Source organism: Trachurus trachurus, assembly GCF_905171665.1.
Source record: "Trachurus trachurus genome assembly, chromosome: 17".
NCBI lineage: Eukaryota > Metazoa > Chordata > Actinopteri > Carangiformes > Carangidae > Trachurus > Trachurus trachurus.
In genome coordinates, this window is record NC_139900.1 from 4,994,430 (window position 1) to 5,014,521 (window position 20,092).

Here is a 20,092-nt window from a genome sequence, read left to right on the forward strand (position 1 = left end):
GCGTAGTAGCTTTGAGCAGCTCACGGCTCTGCTCCGCCGTTCTAAAAACAGCTTGCACCGTCAATTAAAGGTAACGAACCTACTGCTATGACTATAGGGATTATGGCAATGGGCCAATTTGCCAAAAATGTTGAACTATCCCTTTAAGGAGGAGGTTGCAATCAAAGCGTATCAGAATTTTCGGACTATTCTGTCTTCCAGATATCCACTAGGCCGACCATTGAGTAAGAGGGGTGAGGAGTTTGTACCAGCGATGGGAAAGTTGCCAGTTAAAATCCCCAGACACCATGAATGAGTCATGATTTGCAGAGCATCACAAACGTTTGTTGAAGGGGAAATGAGGAGGAAATTCAAGCCTCGAATTGTGTCCTCTGATTAAAAGGATCTGAACTCCAACTGGACCAATGTTTTCCTCAGTTTGACACCTTTAGAGAAGTCCTTTAAAAAAAAAAAAAACACCTCAAAATGTCTCAGTATATTGTCACGACCTGCTTTGTTGTTGCCACATATTTCATTATCAACCTCCAAATGGAGCTGATAATGAAGTTCAAAGAGCTGGCTGAATCATTGTGTTGGAGGACACTGCTTTTCCAAGAAGAATCTTCTCTCTCTCTCTCTTTTTTTTTTTTTTCTTTTGGGCGATGTCTATCGCTTTCCGGGGAGTGGGCCAGTAATGGACTCTAATGCAGCAAAGGAAATTATCCACTCATGTCCAATCACTACCTACGAGGCACCGATCAATACCAGGTCCCCAGGGCTCGGAGGGAGACCGGGCTCGTGCTGAGAGCAGCGAGGGCCGGCCGGCTCAACTGCTTCTATACAACACTGGTCTGGTTTGGGAGGCGGTGTCGGACAGGTCATGTGACGTTAAATAAGAAACTTAGGGTTGCCAGGTTGGGAAAATTCCCTTTTGGTAAGAAACAGTATTCAGTACCTGTCACCCGTCAGTATTTTTGTTTGATAAACTTCATATTTCAGCGTGTTTCTTTGTCATTTATGATGAAAATCTTCTGAGTTTGAAACCTTTGGACTAATAAAACCAGCTACGTAATAGATTTCCTAGGGCAGCAGGAAATATAACAAGATTTCTTTCAAGCACAGCTGTTTAATGCAGCCCCCTGATGATTTAATGGGTTAAAAAGGTCATGTACCAGGCAGCCACTGAGGGATGTTACGACTTTTAACCCTCCTGCTGTCCTCCTGGGTCAAGGAAGGAAGGATGAAAGGAAGTTAGTTAGGAAGGAAGGAAGGACAAAGGGAAGGAAGGAAGGAAGGAAGGAAGGATAAAGGGAAAGAAAGAAGGAAGGAAGGCAGGAAGGACAAAGGGAATGATGGGAGGAAAGAAAGAAGGGAAAAGCTAGGAAAGATAGATGGAGGGAGGGAACAGATTGGGTCAAAAAAGAAGGAAGGAAGGAAGGAAGGACAAAGGGAAGGAAGGAAGGAAGGAAGGAAGGAAGGAAGGAAGGAAGGGCAAAGGGAAGGAAGGAAGGAAGGAAGGACAAAGGGAAAGAAGGAAGGAAGGAAGGAAGGAAAGAAGGGAGGAAGGAAGGACGAAGGGAAAGAAGGAAGGAAGGAAGGAAGGAAGGAAGGAAGGAAGGAAGGACAAAGGGAAAGAAGGAAGAAAGGAAGGACAAAGGGAACGATGGGAGGAAAGAAGGAAGGGAAAGGGAAGGAAAGAAAGATGGAGGGAGGGAACAGACCAGGTGAACTGGATCAAAAAGAGGAAGGAAGAAGAAGGACGAAGGGAAGTAGCAAGGGAAAAGGATTGTGGAAAGAAGGAAGGGAGAAAGGAAGGATGGAGGAAGTGAACAGATTGGGTCAACAGGAGGGTTTTAACCCAACAGTTTGTCTTATAATGAACGTGAACAGCTGTAATAAGTTACGTAGGAAGCATTAATTCAGCCCAGGCTTGGTCCTGATTGGCTGCAATGACTGACAGTTTCACCCCTCTCCCCTCTGGAAGCTTCACAGGAGCATTATGGGAGCTGCTGATTTCTGCCACTTCAGCCCTGTGAGAATTAAATTACAAAGTATCTTGTAGCTTTATAAATAATATAAATACAGGAGCTGTGGAGAATAAATAAATGAACGTGTTGTACGTATCAGACATGGTGCGTGTCTGTCGGCCTTGTGGAACCGATACACTGCAAAAACTCAACATCTTTCCAAGAATATTTGTCCTTTTTCTTGTCAAAATGTCTCATTTCTAGTCAAAACTCAACTCTTTCCACTTAAAATAAGATTAATCGCCTAAAAAATTACTTGTTTTTACATCATTTTCACTTGTTTCAAACAAATATTGACTTGAAATAAGTAGAAAAATCTGCCAGTGAAAGCAAGTTTTTTGTGCTTGTAATAAGGAAGAAAAACTAAAAAAAGTGTCTAAAAACAAGATACTTTTTAATGTGATGTTTCTTATTTTAAGTATAATGTGATTTGTTTTGACTAGAAATTACATTTTAACTAGAAATAAGACAAATATTCTTGGTAAGATATTTGAGTTTTTGCAGTGTAGCTACTGGTCGTCAGACTGTGGAGCTATTTAAAGGGATAGTTCACCCAAAATTCAAATTTCACTCAATATCTACTCACCCTCATGTCGACTAAGAGCTGTGAGAATTTTCAGCGTCCTCCATTCCTTCTCTGAGTTACGGGGGGGGGGGGGGGGGGGGGGGGGGGGGGTCCGCACAGCAGTATTTGTCCATATAATGATTATGAATGGATACCAACTTTCTTTGTCCAAAAAGACACACCAAAAAACATCCAAATACCTCCATAGTGCTCTTCTGTAATGTCCGTCTTGTATTGAAGCCCCGACATGAGAAATTGTTCTGAAAAAAATTTAATAAGTCTATATTTCAAGCTTGTTTGTAGCGGAAGCTTCTCTTCCCGGTTCGTCAAAATTTGACAAACCGGGAAGAGGAGCTTCGAGAAGCTTCCGCTACAAACAAGCTTGAAAAATAGACTCATTTAATTTCTTTCGGGACAATTTCGCATTTCGGGGCTTCAATACAAGACGGACATTACAGACGAGCAGCATGGAGATATTTGGATGTTTTTTGGTGTGTCTTTTTGTTACGAAGACAGTTGGTAACCATTTGCAACCGTTATATGGACATGCACTGCTACGCCGAGACCCCCTGTAACTCAGAGAAGCCACGGAGGACTCTGAAACTTCTCCCAGCCCTCAGTCGACATGAGGGGGAGGAGATAATGAGTGAAATTTGAATTTTGGGTGGACTATCCCTTTAAAAGAATCGCCTCCTCCCATGACTTCCACAGGGCTAATGCCTCTCAGCCACTCGGCCTGCTTCTCTCCCCACGTCGTCCTGATCAATTAGTCTCCTCCTCGCCGTCGGCCTGTCTGCAGAGCCCTCCTCCTCCTCCTCCTCCTCCTCCTCCTCCTCCTCCTCCTCCTCCTCCGTTTGTTCCTGTCAACTCTGTCAAATGGTGGCGTGCCGGCCGGCCGGCCGGGGGGGCAAGAGCGCCCTAAACCCCTGAAACCATCGCGCCGCCGCAAACACTACTCTCTCCCAGCCTGCGAACAGGAAGTGGAGAGTAGAGTCTGCACAAAGATAGAGAGAGAGAGAGAGTGGAGGACCACAAACAAATGGGAGTAGGAGTAGCTGAGCTCATTAAAGGGGAGGGCCGGTGTGTGTGGTGGGTCAGCAGCATCCTGCTCAAGCACCGATCAGCTTTCCATGACATCATCATCATCATCATCATCCGCACGAGGCCCCGCGGCCACCGAGCAAGACTGACGTGTCTGAAGAGAATAAGACCGACGATGAGGATCATCTCAGACCGGCAGCACCGGACCACACCAAAGGTTTAAATATGTTAAAGTGACATATTTAGTAGGGCTGGGACGATATGCTTTTCTCCCAATTCGATTCTTCTACGAATTTTTGGATGGCGATTCGATTTAAATTGCGATTCTACGATATTGCAGATTCTCTCGATTTGTAGTCTGCATTTTTAACATTTATCTGCACACAAATACTGTAGGAGCCTATAAATTAACATACTCCATTATAAAGTGAACTTAAACCCTTCTCAAAACCTGTACAAATTCACATTGCACAATATTTTAAAAAATTAAAAAAAACAAAAAAACTAATCCCCCCCCCCACATTTTTTTTTTCAAAAAAATAAATAAATAAATCGATAAAAAAAAAAAAAAAAAGATTTATAATCTTGCACTGGTCCAAGAATTTCAACGTGCGCGCAGAGGCTCATGGGAAATGTAGTGGGAAAACACTTCGCTTTCCAAAACACCTCGTTGTCCCTTTAGGTCCAGTGTGTAACAATTAACAAGGTTTATTGTTAAAATCTGAATATACTACCCAATATATTTGTTTAAGTGTTTAATCGCTATAAAATAAAGTTTGTTTGGTTTTCGTAGCCTTATAATTATTCTTTTTATAGACATATAACAAGGGTCTTGCTTAATAGAGCGTCGCCATCTTTGTACGGCAGCCCGAATGGAAAATCCAGCCAGTCAGAGAGCAGGTTTCAAGAGTTTCACATTTATAAATAAACTCAAATAGACTAAATATCTAAATAGAAACTATATCTGATTCCGGGGCTTTTAAAGTTTGGTTGTTTGGGATGTTCGTCACCAAACCAGAGTTGAAAACTGTTTAAGACACAGTTGTGAACTGAATTTGATGCTAACGTGACAGTTTTATAATGTGTCGTCCTTCAGAAGAGCAGCGATTAAAAACTACTCTGAAAATAGATTCAATTAAAAAATAAAAATAATGATGATGACACCACCTGGTGCTGAAGGACGTCCTGACAGGTATTTATCTCTGTCTTCTGATGTTTTATGAAAATAATTAATAGTGGCAGTCCCAACACGCTTAAGTGTTATTATGCTAAAAAGCCAACTAATGAGCAGCTGTGGTAAATCCCATAATTAAAATAATGCAACTTCACAAGCTAACTGTAGAGATAACATGCTAGTGCGAAGACGCCAATGAAATGTTATTACTGAACTTCAGAAGCGAATATGTAAAAAAAAAAAAAGTGTTAATTAAATATCAATATTAGCTAACATAATACTGTCAATACAAAAAATCCTTACATTTTTAATTATATTTCATCATCTAGTTTAGCTGCCGTCAGACAAATTAAAGAATTAATGACAACAGACATTTCTTCACTGCAGAGTTTTGGTACTGAATGAGATTCTCCCACCTGAAAACAACAATAATAACAATTATAATAAAAGAAATAATGATCCAATATCCAATAAATATAAAACACATTTATTTAGTTGGGTGTATTTCAAGAGCAAACTGAATCATAAAGATGAAATGCTGTAATTAATCTGTAAAAAGAGTAAGAACAGCTCCTAAATATTGATGCAGCTTTTACATGATCTGAATATTTTCAAAATGATCTTGTAAAATGTGACCAAGGCTTTTTATTTTATTTTATCTGTGGCTGTTTTCAGTTAACGAGATGTTTAGTTAATGAGTTTCCACCTGGATTTATATCACACGAGTCAGTTTCAAGCACATTTACAGATGTAAAGTGGAAGATGGGAAAACAAACACATTGCACCTGCTTTACGTCGATGACTGCAGTTACCAAAACCTCTAATCAGGTCCGACCTGCGCTGACCTACAGGTTCGATACCGCAGCTTGTGCATCGGTACTTGTGCTCTGTCCCGTTGCCGGGGGAACGGGGCAGAGATGTGATCGGTCCATGTCGTTTCCTCCTCCTCCTCCTCCTCCTCCTGCTGCTGCTGCTGCTGCTGCTGCAGACCGAGGTTAGAACATGACCTGGCATCTGAAGTGTGTCTGTTTGGTGGAGTTGTGGCTCATGCCCATCTTCAGCATCCACTTGGACTTCATCATCTGTACGTACTGCATGTCCCTCTGCTTCTGGTAGAGGGCGCCGCAGCCTGAGAGACGGAGAGAAGGGCACAGCGTTATCCAATGCTGCTGCTTTGGGAAAACTGGAAGGAAAACACAATATGGACTCGGGTTCGGGCTGGTTAATGGCTCCAATTTCCCTATTCGATTACGAATATTGAGGTCTCGATTCGATTACCAACCAATTTTTTAATATTAATGGGGACATTTATTTAGAGCTTAAACAAGAGTTTAAATTAGAAAAGTACCTATTGTGTCCAAATCCAAAGTTTAGACAGGCCATATGCTGCTTTAGAGTGAATAATACCAGAATACCAAAAGTCATAGGAAGGTATAGAGGCCTACATAGAAGTCAGAGGTTTTGTAACCTTTGTAACGATGACTGTCTTGGTGATGAGTTTCATATTTTATTTGAGTGCAACAACACAAGAAAAATATCTCCCAAAGTATTATGTTAGTCGTCCATCTTTGTTTAAACTAATTTTGTTACTACGGTCTGATAAAGCAAAAGTTATTTATAAGTTAGGTGCCTTTCTGAAGAGCATCCTTCCGTTGTTTAAGTGATATCTTACATTACATTTATTTATCTATCTGTTTTTTCCTGTTTCTTTGTCTTCCAATTGTCAAGAGATGGAAAACATGTACAGCCCTGCTACTTGCTACGCATGATTACTGATGTTGTCTAATGTTTGTGCTCCATACCTTCATGTACTGGGTCGTGAGTTAAATAAAAAGTGAAGTTATTCTATTTTGATTATTCATTTTCTATTTGACAGTAACAGAAACCTTTAATACACCACAAACTTATTGGACTAAAAAAAAAAAAGAAGTCAGTTGCTGAATTACTGAACTTCTCCTTCATTGAGTTAGATCTCAGAGCAATTTCAGTATTGTGTATGTAGTTGTAACTTCCAAATTATTATTATTTTAACTTTTATTTTAGATGTATTCTTTCACATGAATATTTCATATGAATTTGCACTAATGCCTCCCAGAAACAACAGTTATGCCAGGTCATTTGTTCCCGATCTTTTTTATTCTTATCGTTAGTGGTGGTGAAAAAAGTCGATTTTTTTCCCAATCGTATCAGCCACACGTCATCGATCCTAAAGCTAAAGCTTACAGGACGTTATGGATGTAGAAAAAATAATAGTGCAACACCGCAACATTTTATGATACAAGTTAACCCTTCTGTTGGTTAAAGTGATGCATGCAAAGTGATGTGTTTTCGTCTCACTTTTTACATAAAAAACTGTCGATTTAATTAAATCTATTTTGGTTTTGTTCTATCTGATCGTTTTCCAGGATTTTGTGATGATCCGACAGATGAACTGAAGGAATTCCAGGTTTTCCAGGACCTGTGTGAGGTACAGACGGTGCCTCTGTACCTACTGAGAAATATAAAGGAGGAAAAGAGGAAGACGGTGGAACAGATAAAAGGAAATAACTTCATCAATAAAACCAACAAAGTGCCAAAAAGCCGCCGTCTGCACAAAACAGAGCTGAATTAAAGTTCACGCTCGCCTCGTCACAACGCAGCGAGGACGACATCACAAGTGAACGCACCGAGGCGGGAAGTGATAAGAGATCGTTCAGTAAACACAATAAATCAGAGCTGCAGGGTCGGGATCATCAGATGAACCCAGGAGGGGAAAAAACTAAAACTATAAAATATATAAACTCATCCAACGCTGAGCACAGATTAAAAAAAATCACAACAAAGTCTCATTTTAGCCAGAAGGAAAACACTCAGAGTATCTCCACTACAAGGTCACAACGTTATCGCTTCAATTCTTCCATATGTGGTGAATAAAGATTCCTACCGGAGGAAAACCTGCACATTTTAACACTTCCTGTTCCCTCGTCCTCACATCAACCTAAAACACTTCTGCACGTCTTCTTCAAACCAACACTAAGTCACTTTTCAACCTTTACATAATGTTTTCAGAACTTTTGTGATGGTGCATCGACTTGCAACAGGCTAAATGACACCTCTATCGACACAAAACGATTTGATTCCAAATGATTTCTGCTTCAGTCCGTCGGTGTGCAAAGGGTCCTCATGATCTACTCCAGTCTGCTTTGCAAGACAGAATGACTAAAGTGTCTTTTTCACATTTATTGAGTTTTAAACATTTATCCATGCTTAGATAGAATTGTTGAAACTGTTGCGTAAAAGCAATATCACATATTGCTTAAGTAGCAAAATTAAAAGTGCCTCTTTATTAAAAAATAGTGCAGTTAAACATGCCGCCTTTTAAATTCTAAGGAAACGGAGGCCGACAGCAGATTTGTTTCATTTTATTATTTTTTAAAATCGATTTTGGGACATTTTATATCGATTCTGAATCGTATTAAATGAGAATTGCGATTCGTATGTGAATCGATTTTTTGGCACACCCCTAGTAGGAACCCCTCCACACAAAAAAAAAACTACAGATGTGCTGACTGCTTTACGGCATACGTCACTTCCCCCTTTCCACATTTGTTAAAAACACAGAAGTCAATGCAAATGCCTATGTGGGATTACCGCTATCACGGCAGAAGCAGCAAGAAAACCAGAGAAATCAAAAGTCTGAGGAGACTAAAAAACGAGAGAGGGAGTAAATTCCACTGGATGCGGAACAGCTGCGGAGCCGATAAGTTACTATTATAGTCATGTGTGAGCTTAAATTCAGCACAGAGCAGCTCGTGTGGGACAGGAAATGGTGTAGTTCCGGTCTTACCTCCGTCTCCTCCCCAGCCCAGGGCTTTGTACTGCCGGAGGACTCGGCCCACAGCGTTCCTGTTGTGGCTCAGAGCCACGGCTCGCTCCGTTCCAAACCTCTGTTTGTAGTATCTCATGAGGGAGCGGTGGCCGATCTTAGCGCCTGCAGACACACAGACACACAGCAACGAGGCGTTACAGCACAAACCCAGAGGCGCACACAGACACAACACAAACATCTGCTGGAGTTGTTTTAAATGTGAAGGTTAGTTAGTGGGTTAATCATCTTATTTAGACAAACAGACATGAAATTTTAGTCCAGTTAAAAATTATTCACCTTTTATATTCAAAGATTTTTTAATTTTTAAGGGGATGGTTCAACATTTTGGCAAATTCGCCTATTGCCATAATATCTATAGTCTTAGGAGAAGGTTAATTATCTTAAAGCAGAAGTGAGTGATCCGGTCATTTTCGCTAATGCTGCGTTCCAGGCAGGCTTTTGAAATCGTAAATTACAGCTTCAAGTCACAACTTACGACTTTGTAGCGTTCCAGGCAACCCACTCGTGTTTCTCCGACCTGTTTTACCGGTGAAAGTCACTATAACGGCCACTCGTAACTTCCGACCGGTGAACTCGTACCAGATCGAACTGGTACCACTTCACGGTCGGAAAAATACGAGTTTCCTTGAACGCACCATAACAGTCCTCGTCCCTACGTCGCCACATTCACGGCGTTCCTTGGCTGCACACACAGCCCTGCATGCCGTTCTCTCTCCTCATTGGATAAAAACTGTAGGATACGATAAATGTTTTCTCCTCGGCTCAGAGCAGAGCAGAGTGACTGACAGACCCGTGTTTCAGTCCAAACACTCTATAGAAGTGATTGCTGTCGGAAGATATAACTATTTAAGACTTATATTAACACAAATATATCACTCACTTCTGCTTTAAATTGTCGGTGCAAGCTGTTTTTAGATCAGCGGGGCAGAGACGTGAGCTGCGCGGTATTTTTGCGTTTCCGTCATCAAACTAAATACACAGTCCAACAACTCCAAAACGCTCTGGTGGACTGTACTATCAAATAAAGGCATGGAAAAACCCCAAAAATATACTTAAAAAAAAAAAGAAAAAGAAATGTGGGAAGCAGAAACTGTACGGCCAGCTGACTTGTGACTGATTAAATAAAATAATAAACAGGGATGTAACCTAAAACTGTCTGAGCAGGTGTGAGGGAGCAACTCTAGTTTTTTTGTTTTAGCGATTTATTTAATGTTTAGTCAATAAAAAGTGAGACAATTGTTAAAAACTTTTTCTCACTATTTCTCAAATCTTCACGTTGTCTGTTTGATTTATTTACTGGTTCAAATATCTGCAAATATTTAGTTAAAAAATGAACGCTAAGAAAGAAAAGGACTGTAAAGGAGGTTTTCTGACCCGAGGGCAGCGTCAGCTCCAGCGTGTCGTCGTCGTACTCCAGGTTCTTGTCGTCGGGCAGCTCCTCCTCGTTCATCTCACAGTCCTCTCCCTCTTTTCTGTCGGGGTAGCTGCTCCTGGAGGGGAAATAGAGAAGTAAACCATGTGAGAACCAGGCGTGTCACTGCACACAGCAGCTCACCGATTGGTTGAAAATCACTACACTACCTGATAGGGATGGGAGAAAAAAATCGATTCACATAAATATCGCGATATCTTTTTTGAATTTTGTTAAATATTGTGCAATGTGCATTTGTTCGCCTTTTTTTACATACAGAGAGTACAGGTTTTGAAAAGGGTTTAAGTTCACTTTATAATGGAGTATGTTAATGTATAGGCTCCTACAGTATTTGTGTGCAGATAAATGTTAAAAATGCTAAAGACTAAATATCGAGAGAATCGGCAATATCATAGAATCGCAATTTAAATCGAATCGCCATCCAAAAAAATCATAGAAGAATCGAATCGGGAGAAAAGCATATCGTCCCAGCCCTACTACCTGAAGTCGTAGAAGTCTGCGAACTCCAGAGCGGTGTCTCCGTCAGTGAAGAGTTTACAGTGGCTTTTGTCCGTCATGTGACTCTGCACCGCTTCTGTCGAGTAAAACGAGCGCCCCTTCTCGTTGCACCACAGACACACGTTCCCCGCGCCGACCTTTTCTCCTGTAGGAAAAAAAAACAACAAAAGCATCGGTTTAGTGTCAGGATCCGACTCTGGGTTCTCGCTGTGGCCCGGCTGAGGAAGACGGTTAAAGGGATACTCCGGTGTAAATTTAACCCATTGGTGTAACGCACCGTGAGACTGAGTCGAACCCCCCCATCGAGTGATAAAGTTTACCGACAGCAAACACAACTCACCCACTCTCCTCCAGCCGCTTCCTACTGATGCAGAAGCCCTGACAAGTCGATTACCGAGTGCAGTAGAAAGGTAACGAGTCCATTGATGTTTAGTTTCAATAATGCAGCAGCTTTGATGACTGTGATAGTTTAAACAACTCAACTCCGTTCATTTCTCTGTCAACACTCGCTAGTTATTGTCAGAAACAGAGAGGAACTCTGATGCATTCGGTAATCGACTTGTCAGGTCTTCTGCATTAGTAGCAAGCTGCTGGATGAGAGTGGGTGAGTTGTGTTTTTGTCTCTTTTCAATAGAAACCAGTCAAAGCTATCAGGTGTTTGATGCCTCGTATTATGGGATGGGACCCTGTTTGTACTGTTGATGAAGTTTGCTGCTGTTCTGAGCATCATTTGTGGCTATGAGCGGCTTTTTTTGATGGCGGTCGGCTCGTGGCTCCATAGACAGCAGTGTTTTTCTATCTGGCTATCTGTGCCGAAGTCGCTACAACTGGAGAAGTTTGCGGTAGGTAAACTTGATCTCTGGACGGGGGGGGGGGGTCTACTCAGTCCATGGGTTATATTTACGCTGGAATATTCCTTTAAAGACATAGAAGCCAAACAGGATGATTTCCTTTACAGTATCCTGGTTTCTTAGTTTATTAGGATTTCCATCAGCACCTACCTGCAAAGCACCGACTATTTTATGTTTCATCTCGGCTATATTGTAAATGAGGTTACTCCTCAATATATCTCTGAGTTTAAATAAAGGTTATGAAATGAAATGAATTCTCCCTACAACACATCTGAATACAAAACAGCTCATCTTATCACGTTGCCACAGAGTTCAGACAGAAGAGAAACCTTCCTCTCCAGAGTCGCTCCCAGGAAAACTAACTGTAAAGGCAGCTGTCTGTGTCTGTGGGAGGTTGAAAAACAATCTCATCATCAGCATTAAGACGCTGCAGTGGGAGGATTTCCTCCGCTCATTAACTCCTGGTTTATTTTCCTCCTCAACACTGAGCTCCCTCCTGATCCCTGTTCAGATTTATACAAATTAAAGGACAATTCAGGGCAAATTCAACTCGGGGCTGTATGTTCCTAACATTTTAGGTCTAAAAGAAGGAATCTGAAGATTTTCAGTTTAATTGCTACTGTTTTGCGGTAGTTGTGTCTGTCCCATTCATCGCCACGGCAGCGATGAATGGGAGCGGATGCAGTTTTTTCCCACAGACAGCGTCAGATGGCGACTCAAACATGCACCGAGAAGTGTATTTACTTCAAGCAAGTCGACATGTTTGTAAAACTAGATCTAATTCAAAGTCTTGCGCGAAACCCAAGTTGACGCTCGGTGTGTTCACGTGCAGTCGGAAGCTCCCGTTTGTGTCATAAACACAGGAATATCAACTCTTGACTGGCTTGAAGTAAATAAACTTCTCGGTGCATGTTTGAGTCGCCATCTGACGCTGTCTGTGGGAAATAAATGTACACTTGAAGCCAGTCAAGAGTTAATATTCCTGTGTTTATGACACAAACGGGAGCTTCCGACTGCACGTGAACACACCGAGCATGTCAACTTCTCGCGCGAGACTTTGAATTGGATCTGGGCTGTGAGAATTTTCAGAGTCCTCCGTTCCTTCTCTGAGTGACGGGGGGGGGGGGTCCGTGCAGCAGTATTTGTCCATATAATGGTTGTGAATGGATACCAACTTTTCTTTGTCCAAAAAGACACCAAAAAACATCCAAATACCTCCATACTGCTCGTCTGTAATGTCCCTCTTGTATTGAAGCCCCGACATGAGAAATTGTTCCGCCGGTCAGTGCAAATCACGTGAGATTTGCACTGACACAGGAAGAGCAGTGAACCGAGACACTTGGAGCTTCTGCTACAAACAAGCTTAAAATATAGACTTATTTAATTTTTTTCAGAACAATTTCTCATGTCGGGGCTTCAATACAAGAGGGACATCACAGACGAGCACTATGGAGGTATTTGGATGTTTTTTGGTGTGTCAACCATTATATGGACAAATACTGCTGCACGGACCCCCCCCCCCCCGTAACTCAGAGAAGGCACGGAGGACTCTGAAAATTCTCACAGCTCTTAGTCGACATGAGGGTGAGTAGATAATGAGTGAAATTTGAATTTTGGGTGAACTATCCTTTTAACGTCACTCATCCCATCTGCCAGAGCGCCACCTGGAGGTTCCTCACACTCACCGAGGTAACGGACGAGGCCCTTGAGGTCGACGAGGAACTCCAGGTCGGGGATGAAGAAGCTGTGAGCTTTGGTCATGTGAGCCACGTTCTTCATGAGCGACTTGGAGTGGTGGGGGCAGAAGAGGCAGTCGCTGACGGGGATGGAGCCGGGCAGAGCGGACGGGTGGGGGTCGGGCAGAGAGGCCGAGTCTCCCTCCTCCTCCTGGTCCATCGTCTCCTCCTCTTCATCCTCCTCCTCCTCCTCATCCTCCATCTCATCATCATCACCATCACCATCCTCCCCATCAACGTCCTCCCACTCTTCTGTTGATGGGAAGATTTTAACACCACAAACAAGTTAAACTAGAAGAACACATTCATCTGACAAAAGTAAATAACCATTACAGAAGTGTTTTTCCACTTCTGTAATGGTTAAGAAAAAAACAAACATGCATTGAGGTTTGTGTTTTTAAACTACAGAAATTGCATTCACTTGAAAAAGAAAAAAAAAATCTTTTTTTGTTTCTTTTTTTTAATATTCTGTTCTTTATCATTAGATTGTTGTCCTCAGCAGGAGCCAATGTACTGAAGGTTGGTTCAGTGTTTCCTCTAGGATTTTTTTAAGGAGTGGCGGCGCGAGACTGTTGTTATTCTGTCACCTGAGTTAAATGATGCTGCGGAAAAACACGCTCTGGTCCGTCATGGAGGTGCAGACGAGGTGCAAAGAGTAGATACTGAGCAAGATAGTTATCTGTAGTTTACCTTAGCACTCGACACAAGTACCCGACCCAGTGCAGAGCTCTGCTGTGAAGGTGAAGACATGCAACGGTGTATTTGCGACAATTAAAAAAGTAAAAAAGAAAGAAAGAAAGAAATGTGGGGGCGGTGCGTGGCGCAGTGGTTAAGGCGGCCGCCCCATGTAGAGGCTACAGTCCTCAACGCAGGCGTCCCCGGTTCGGGCAGACCTTTCCTGCATGTCATTCCCCCTCTCTCTGCCTCCCCCTTTCCTGTCTATCTATACTGTATGCTATCAAATAAAGGCAAAAACGCCAAAAAAAATACTTAAAAAAAAAGAAATTTGAAGGAGCGGATTTAGGAATGACGGGCCGCCACTCCTAAATGAATGTAGAGGAAACACTGTGGTTATAAAGTATTGAACACCGTGTTGGGGCTGTTGGCGGTATAATGATGAGGTCGTTTGTAATTGATGAAGTTCAGAAGTAGTGAAGTCATTGATGTCCACAGTGGGTCCTTGTTTCCTCCTTACCTTCCTCCACCGTGGCTCCGTCTTCCCTCTCCCGCCTCTTGGCCTGCTCCTCCAGCCACATCATCCTGGGCGGTATGTCCGGTTTGTCCAGCTTGTCCGTCTTCTGCTGGGCCTTCCCCTGCTTGGCCACGGCCACGGCCGGCCTCTGCTGCTCCTTCAGCGCTTGCTGCAGCGCCTCGTTCCGGGCGTCGTGGTCCACCTTCTCGTCGCCGAGCCCCTTCTCCCGGTTCTTCTCGTTCATCTTGTCCACCTTCCTCTGCGCGGCCAGCAGCGCCTGCTTCTCGGCCTGCTGGTGCTTGTGGGACTGCAGGTGGTTCTGGTAGGCGTTGGCGCTGGAGAACTTCTTGCTGCAGGTGGCGCAGCCCTCGGTGGCCGACGCCTCGCTCAGCTGCTGCTCGGCGGCCGTCCGCTGGGCCAGGACGCGCTCCTGGAAGTTCTCGGCGGTGACGGGAGGCATGTCGGCCACCTTGCGCTTCAGGTTGTAGCGGTGCCAGTCCGTCTTGTAGTGAGCTCGCTGCACCTCGCCGTCCACAAAAGCCACGCGGCAGCTGATGCAGGTGTAGGACGCCATGACGACTTGGAAATAGAAGAAGAATAAGATTAACTTTATTCATTCCAAAAGGGAAATTAATGTTCAAGAGGAAAGACAATAAAAACATATGACATTAAACAATATCCAGGTGGTAGCCTAACAACTGTATTCTTTACAATAATGGCCTATTCTGTACGTTGCCTGGCTACGTTTTGTTCATTTATATATGGTATGTTAATTTTTGATAGTGTATGTGTGTTGGTTCTTGTCTTTAATAAACTATCAAAATTAATTTCCCCTCAACAATAAATTACAAATCTGATTCTGACAAAAACATAAGAAAAACATCACATGTGCCTGGTATTTGTTTGGTAACTGAATAATTGACTTATTTATTCAGTTATTTAAATTGCAAATATAACAAATGCCAAAACCTGACTTGAAAATGCAAAATTAGGTACATTAATAGTAGGAAAATCTGTATTTTAGTGAACAAGGATGTGAAAAAGGTAATCAAATAGAAAAAGTAATTACTGAAATCAATGCTGGGAATGGTTTACATGTTCTGAGGACAAAAATTAGTAAAATGTTGTTTTAATTAATGGAGGCATATTGAAATTGAGTTTGTTGCACTGTCTTAGCCTATAAAACTGTGACTGAAATGATTATTAATCATCAACTTTGGTGAATATATTTAAAGTGTTTCTTATAGACCAGATTTTCTGGATTATTCTGGACAATTCCCCAAAAACAAAATAATATTAGCCTAAATATAATCATCATTTGCAGCTCTACATGTGGATGTGAAGCCTTCCTAATTTACAGGGTAAGAAAACAAAGGTTCAGTACAATATGAAAAAGTTCAACCTCACCACAAACTACAGTCTCCAAAATGACCATAATTTAACAATAATAAGCTTATTACAGGACCTTTTTTTTTTTTTTTTTTTTTTTTTTTACATATTTTGATCTTTGTTTCTATTGTCTTATCTATTTCCTTTTTTTTTTTATCTTCGCTGTTTTCTGTATGATGTTTTATTCATTTTTTTTGCCTTAATTGCTTTATTATCTCAATTATATTGTATATTGTGAAACACCTTGTAACCCTGGTTTAGAGAGGTGCTATAAAAATAAAGTTTATTATTATAATATTATTGAGTCATACAGTGCTGGTTTAAATCTACCTAAAATCTACCTGACTTGTAGTTTGTCACTGTTTTACATTTAATAAACAGACATGTAACTAATCTACAAACACAGTAACTACGGTATAAAGACATTTATTCCGATGTTACCTGTTTCATAAAGTCAAGATAATCTAACAGCCGTTCAGCTTGTGTAAAGTGGGTTAGCATAGTTAGCATCACTAGCCGCATAGTAACTTGTTAACCAGTCGTCGGTGTAAAAGCCACGGGGTTATAAAGCTGAAAATTACACCGGACGACTAACTTAGATATCTCTTTTCATGACTGAAACATAAGCTGTGAAACTGGGAAACTCCGTAGGTCCGAGGCTAACCATGCTAACGCCATGCTAACACCATGCTAACTGAACTTTAGCCTCCCGATGTAAACATGTGATTAAAACGGCTAAAACATACAAACACTGGTTGCAACTTTAACAGCGACGGACGGAGGACACAGCAGACGGTGTTTACTTACTTCTTACACGAGCTGTCTCCTCTGAAAAAAACGTGTTTTTGACCTTTTTTACTGAAAAATGTGTCGCTGTCTTTACACAGTAGCTCAACCAACAGCACACGAGGGTAAAAACCATAGACTGTAAAAAGAATGGACGTAGCGTCCGTGACGTCACCCATTGGTTTTGGGGAGTCTGTTTTGTGCCGCTACTACGGGGGTTAGAACCGCGCCATGTTGGATTCTACTTGCCATATTTGGAGCGGTGCGGCCGTTGGCCGGCCGAGAGCCCGCCCACTGGCCTCGTAGCAGCGGTCGCCGGACCTGTCACTCAACGGTTCTGCGCCCTGATTGGCCAGAACTTTAACCCTAATAATAGTAAAACGGTAGAGTTTAAAAAAAATTCACCCCCCTCAGAGTGTGTGCGGGGGTAGAAACTATCGATTGAGACCAAAAAAATAAAATGTACCAGGCTGTAAATATGTTTTTTTAAGCTGTAAAATCGGCTATTTTAACATGGGGCTCGATTGGAGTTGCTCCCTTCTGGAGCCAGCCCCCAGCGACAGCCGAGGGGATTGCAGCTTTTTGAATGCGGAAGTGAGCTTCACTTCTCAGACCGACAACTGCCCCCTTGGTAAAAACTCACGTTGAACGTCGTCTTCTTCGTGACGTCTACCGGAAGTTACGAAGCGGTGGTCAGACTCAACGTCGCCATCTAGTGGCCCAAGGTGAGTAGGGGAGACCGGGGACATGTCAGAACAACCTCTAGAGTGATGATACCAGATAATTTCTAATATTGTCAATAGACTGGCTCTGATGATACTCACACTGCACATGCTTAGTTGCAGAGCGATAGATATAACGCTTAATATATTGCTTTACTCCTCTTTTTATGCCATTTTTACTGTAGGGCAGGCTAATCTTCACTTTAGAGTGACAAATAAAACCTTGAAGCAAGAAGATTTTGCCTTTTGTTTGAAAACTGACATTGATGTACATACAGTAATTCAGTAACAGTTGTAAATATACCTTTGTACGGTTTATTTTTTAATATTTACCGTCCAAAAGCAAGCTCAGCGCTGTCTGTCCCATAGAAGAACATGACAGCGGCAGCCTCGTTTGGAACTATTGGGAGCTACATGAACCACGTGACCGCGCTGGCATCAAAAGCTGTCGCCACTCTGTTATTTCTATCGCTCTGCTTAGTTGGATTCCCCCCCCCCCCTTGCAGAGAAAAATCAGTTGAATTCAAAAGATGCTCCAGGATTTATTGCAAAAAAAAAAAAAATGTTTTTGAGGTATGAAAGTATTTTTTTTCTTTGTTGTTTGCTTTGTTTTTGTTAAAACTTTGTCACTCTTTTTGTGATTCTGCTCAAACTTATATGGTTTAAAGGAGTGATATGCATGTATCAAGAGCACTTTGTTTAGCTAGCACATGGGGTTTAATCATGGCTGACCGGACCGGGACAGTTGCCACGATATGAATATAAAAGCAGACCACAAAACAGTATAGCCTACTGACATTACTTTTTTTTTTTTTTTTTTTTTTACCGTTGTATTGCTAATGTTAAAATGATGAGAGAATAAATGACAATGTCAAAATAAAAGTTATTCCCTCACAAATTGTTCCATTCATGTCACTGAAAGTTTTTCAATTTGAATATTTGACATCTGCACATAGGGGCCTCCTCATCTAGACAAATCTATACTGTAAATGTAAATAACACTGTAGTCCCCGGTCTCCCCTATTGCGTCCTGCAGATGAGTTACTGGTGAGATAGATACAGCGCCAACAGTAACAAATTGAAATCTGTCAGATAGGTATGATTCAAACCATCGAAGGGCAGATCCTTTGATCCCAATTTCATGGTCTAATCTCTGCAGTAAAATGCTGTGATTAATGGTTTCAAATCCAGCAGAAGTAGCACACAAAGACATGACCTCTGTCGGAAGCTTTAAGGATGTCTTTAGAAACTTAAACCAGTGCGGTTTCGGTGCTATGATGTTCTCTAAATCCAGATAGGAAAGCTTCAAAAAGCTTGTTACCGTGCAGATGTTTTGATTGATTTAACTTTATTATTCATTCATTTCCGATTCCCCTTCCCCTCAACATCCGGGGTCTGTAGGTTGACCGTCGGGACCCAAAAGTGGGTCGCGGACCCATTCTGGATGGGTCACGGACAGCTGGTCAAAAAAGTAAATAATATTTAATGCTCATCTGATGTTGGACATGTCTTTTATTTTGAAAAATAACTTATTTTGAAAGGCACGAGACACGGGAACACATGCAGTTGTAATGGTCCTCCTCAGTTTCTTATTATTTGCTCCATTTGCTCTGAATGCAAAGATATCAGTTTCTTATTAATGTGGCCTGAATGGAGTGAAAATACCTTGTTTTGTGGGTCTATATTTTGTGCAATTTGATTTTTATTCAATTTTGTGAATATGCTCTGGAGATGCATTATAAGTCAAATATATCATTTTGTTGGTCTACATTTTGTGCAGTTTGATATTTTTTTATTCACTTCCGTACATGCAGTTGTCATGGTCCTCCTCAGTTTCATTCATGTGCCCTGAAATGCACTTTGCTCAATAAAGAGCAAAATGATGTTTTTTCCTTTCCAGCGGTCAAAAGAAATAGCTTCATACTGTTACGTTGTGTGACCTTTGACCTCTCTGATCTGACACCTCAGGCCCAGTGACGACCGGAGACCAAACCAACCGTGTGATCAACCGTTCATCTGCCATTAAAGGAATTAATCTGCTTCTTAAACTGCACTGTCAGCATAGACTTGGATCATGTGAACTTCATTTCTAACCTACAGGAAGGATATATGTTTAATATGTCACATAAGTTTGGGTAGAGAAAATCAGTGTAGGTACTTTCAATTCTTCAGAAATATGTTGAGTCACAGATTAAAAATGTATTGTTGGTGAAAAAACAACAGTTCAGAATGGTCTCTCTCTCCGGTGTAGCTTGTTTTATTAAAAAATGACTCAGTACTATTTATCTTTCCTGACTGGCTGAGACATTAAAGACATAATGATCTATTGAAGAAAAATACCCAGAATCCAAAGATTGAAACTCATCAATAACTTTTAAAACAAGATGATTAATCTCATTTTTCCAGATCTCATCTTTGAATCCAATCCTGGATCAAAGACACAAGAAAAGACTGGTTTGATTCTTTGGTTAAAACAATTTTATTGATGATGTGAAGCTTCAGTTTGTTCACACATTGATCAGTAAGTCTGTTCAATGACTCATGTTCAGTGATTTCATTAACACATGTAGTCAATCATCTCTTCATTGATTATTATCATGATATTTACACTTTGATTAAAGCAGAATTAAGCGATCCGGTCGTTTTGGCTATCTTCTTGTCAGCCAATGGAGTTAGCAGCCCCCGCCCTCGTCATGGATCTATTGGTCCTCGTCCCTACGTCACCACATTCACGTGCATCCCTTGGCTGCACACACAGCCCTTCATGCCGTTCTCTCTCCTCATTGGATAAAGCTTGTAGGATACAAGGAAGTATACAAGACGTTTTCTCCC

At 41.6% G+C, this 20,092-nt stretch overlaps 1 protein-coding gene across 1 annotated transcript; it reads right to left on the minus strand.

Annotated features, from left to right (window-relative positions):
• Window positions 1–5,263: 5,263 nt before the first annotated feature.
• Window positions 5,264–16,667, minus strand: znf622 (zinc finger protein 622). Its single transcript, XM_083991197.1, has 7 exons — window positions 16,560–16,667; window positions 14,367–14,942; window positions 13,121–13,423; window positions 10,567–10,729; window positions 10,029–10,144; window positions 8,613–8,756; window positions 5,264–5,915 (listed from the first exon to the last, which is right to left on the minus strand). Exons 2-7 carry the CDS (start codon window positions 14,935–14,937, stop codon window positions 5,782–5,784), a joined length of 1,431 nt encoding a protein of 476 aa, XP_083847323.1. The 5' UTR covers window positions 14,938–14,942; window positions 16,560–16,667; the 3' UTR covers window positions 5,264–5,781.
• Between the last annotated feature and the right edge of the window lie 3,425 nt (window positions 16,668–20,092).

What these genes read in the sequence shown, in the direction of transcription:
- znf622 (XM_083991197.1), bottom strand. Translation starts at nt 14,937, where the DNA reads ATGGCGTCCTACACCTGCATCAGCTGCCGCGTGGCTTTTGTGGACGGC. An exon ending in CGGAGCCACGGTGGAGGAAG is followed by an intron (nt 13,424 to 14,366) that starts GTAAGGAGGAAA and finishes TCCCATCAACAG; the next exon opens with AAGAGTGGGAGGACGTTGAT. An exon ending in GCAGACTTCTACGACTTCAG is followed by an intron (nt 10,145 to 10,566) that starts GTAGTAGGGCTG and finishes TTTCCCCTCCAG; the next exon opens with GAGCAGCTACCCCGACAGAA.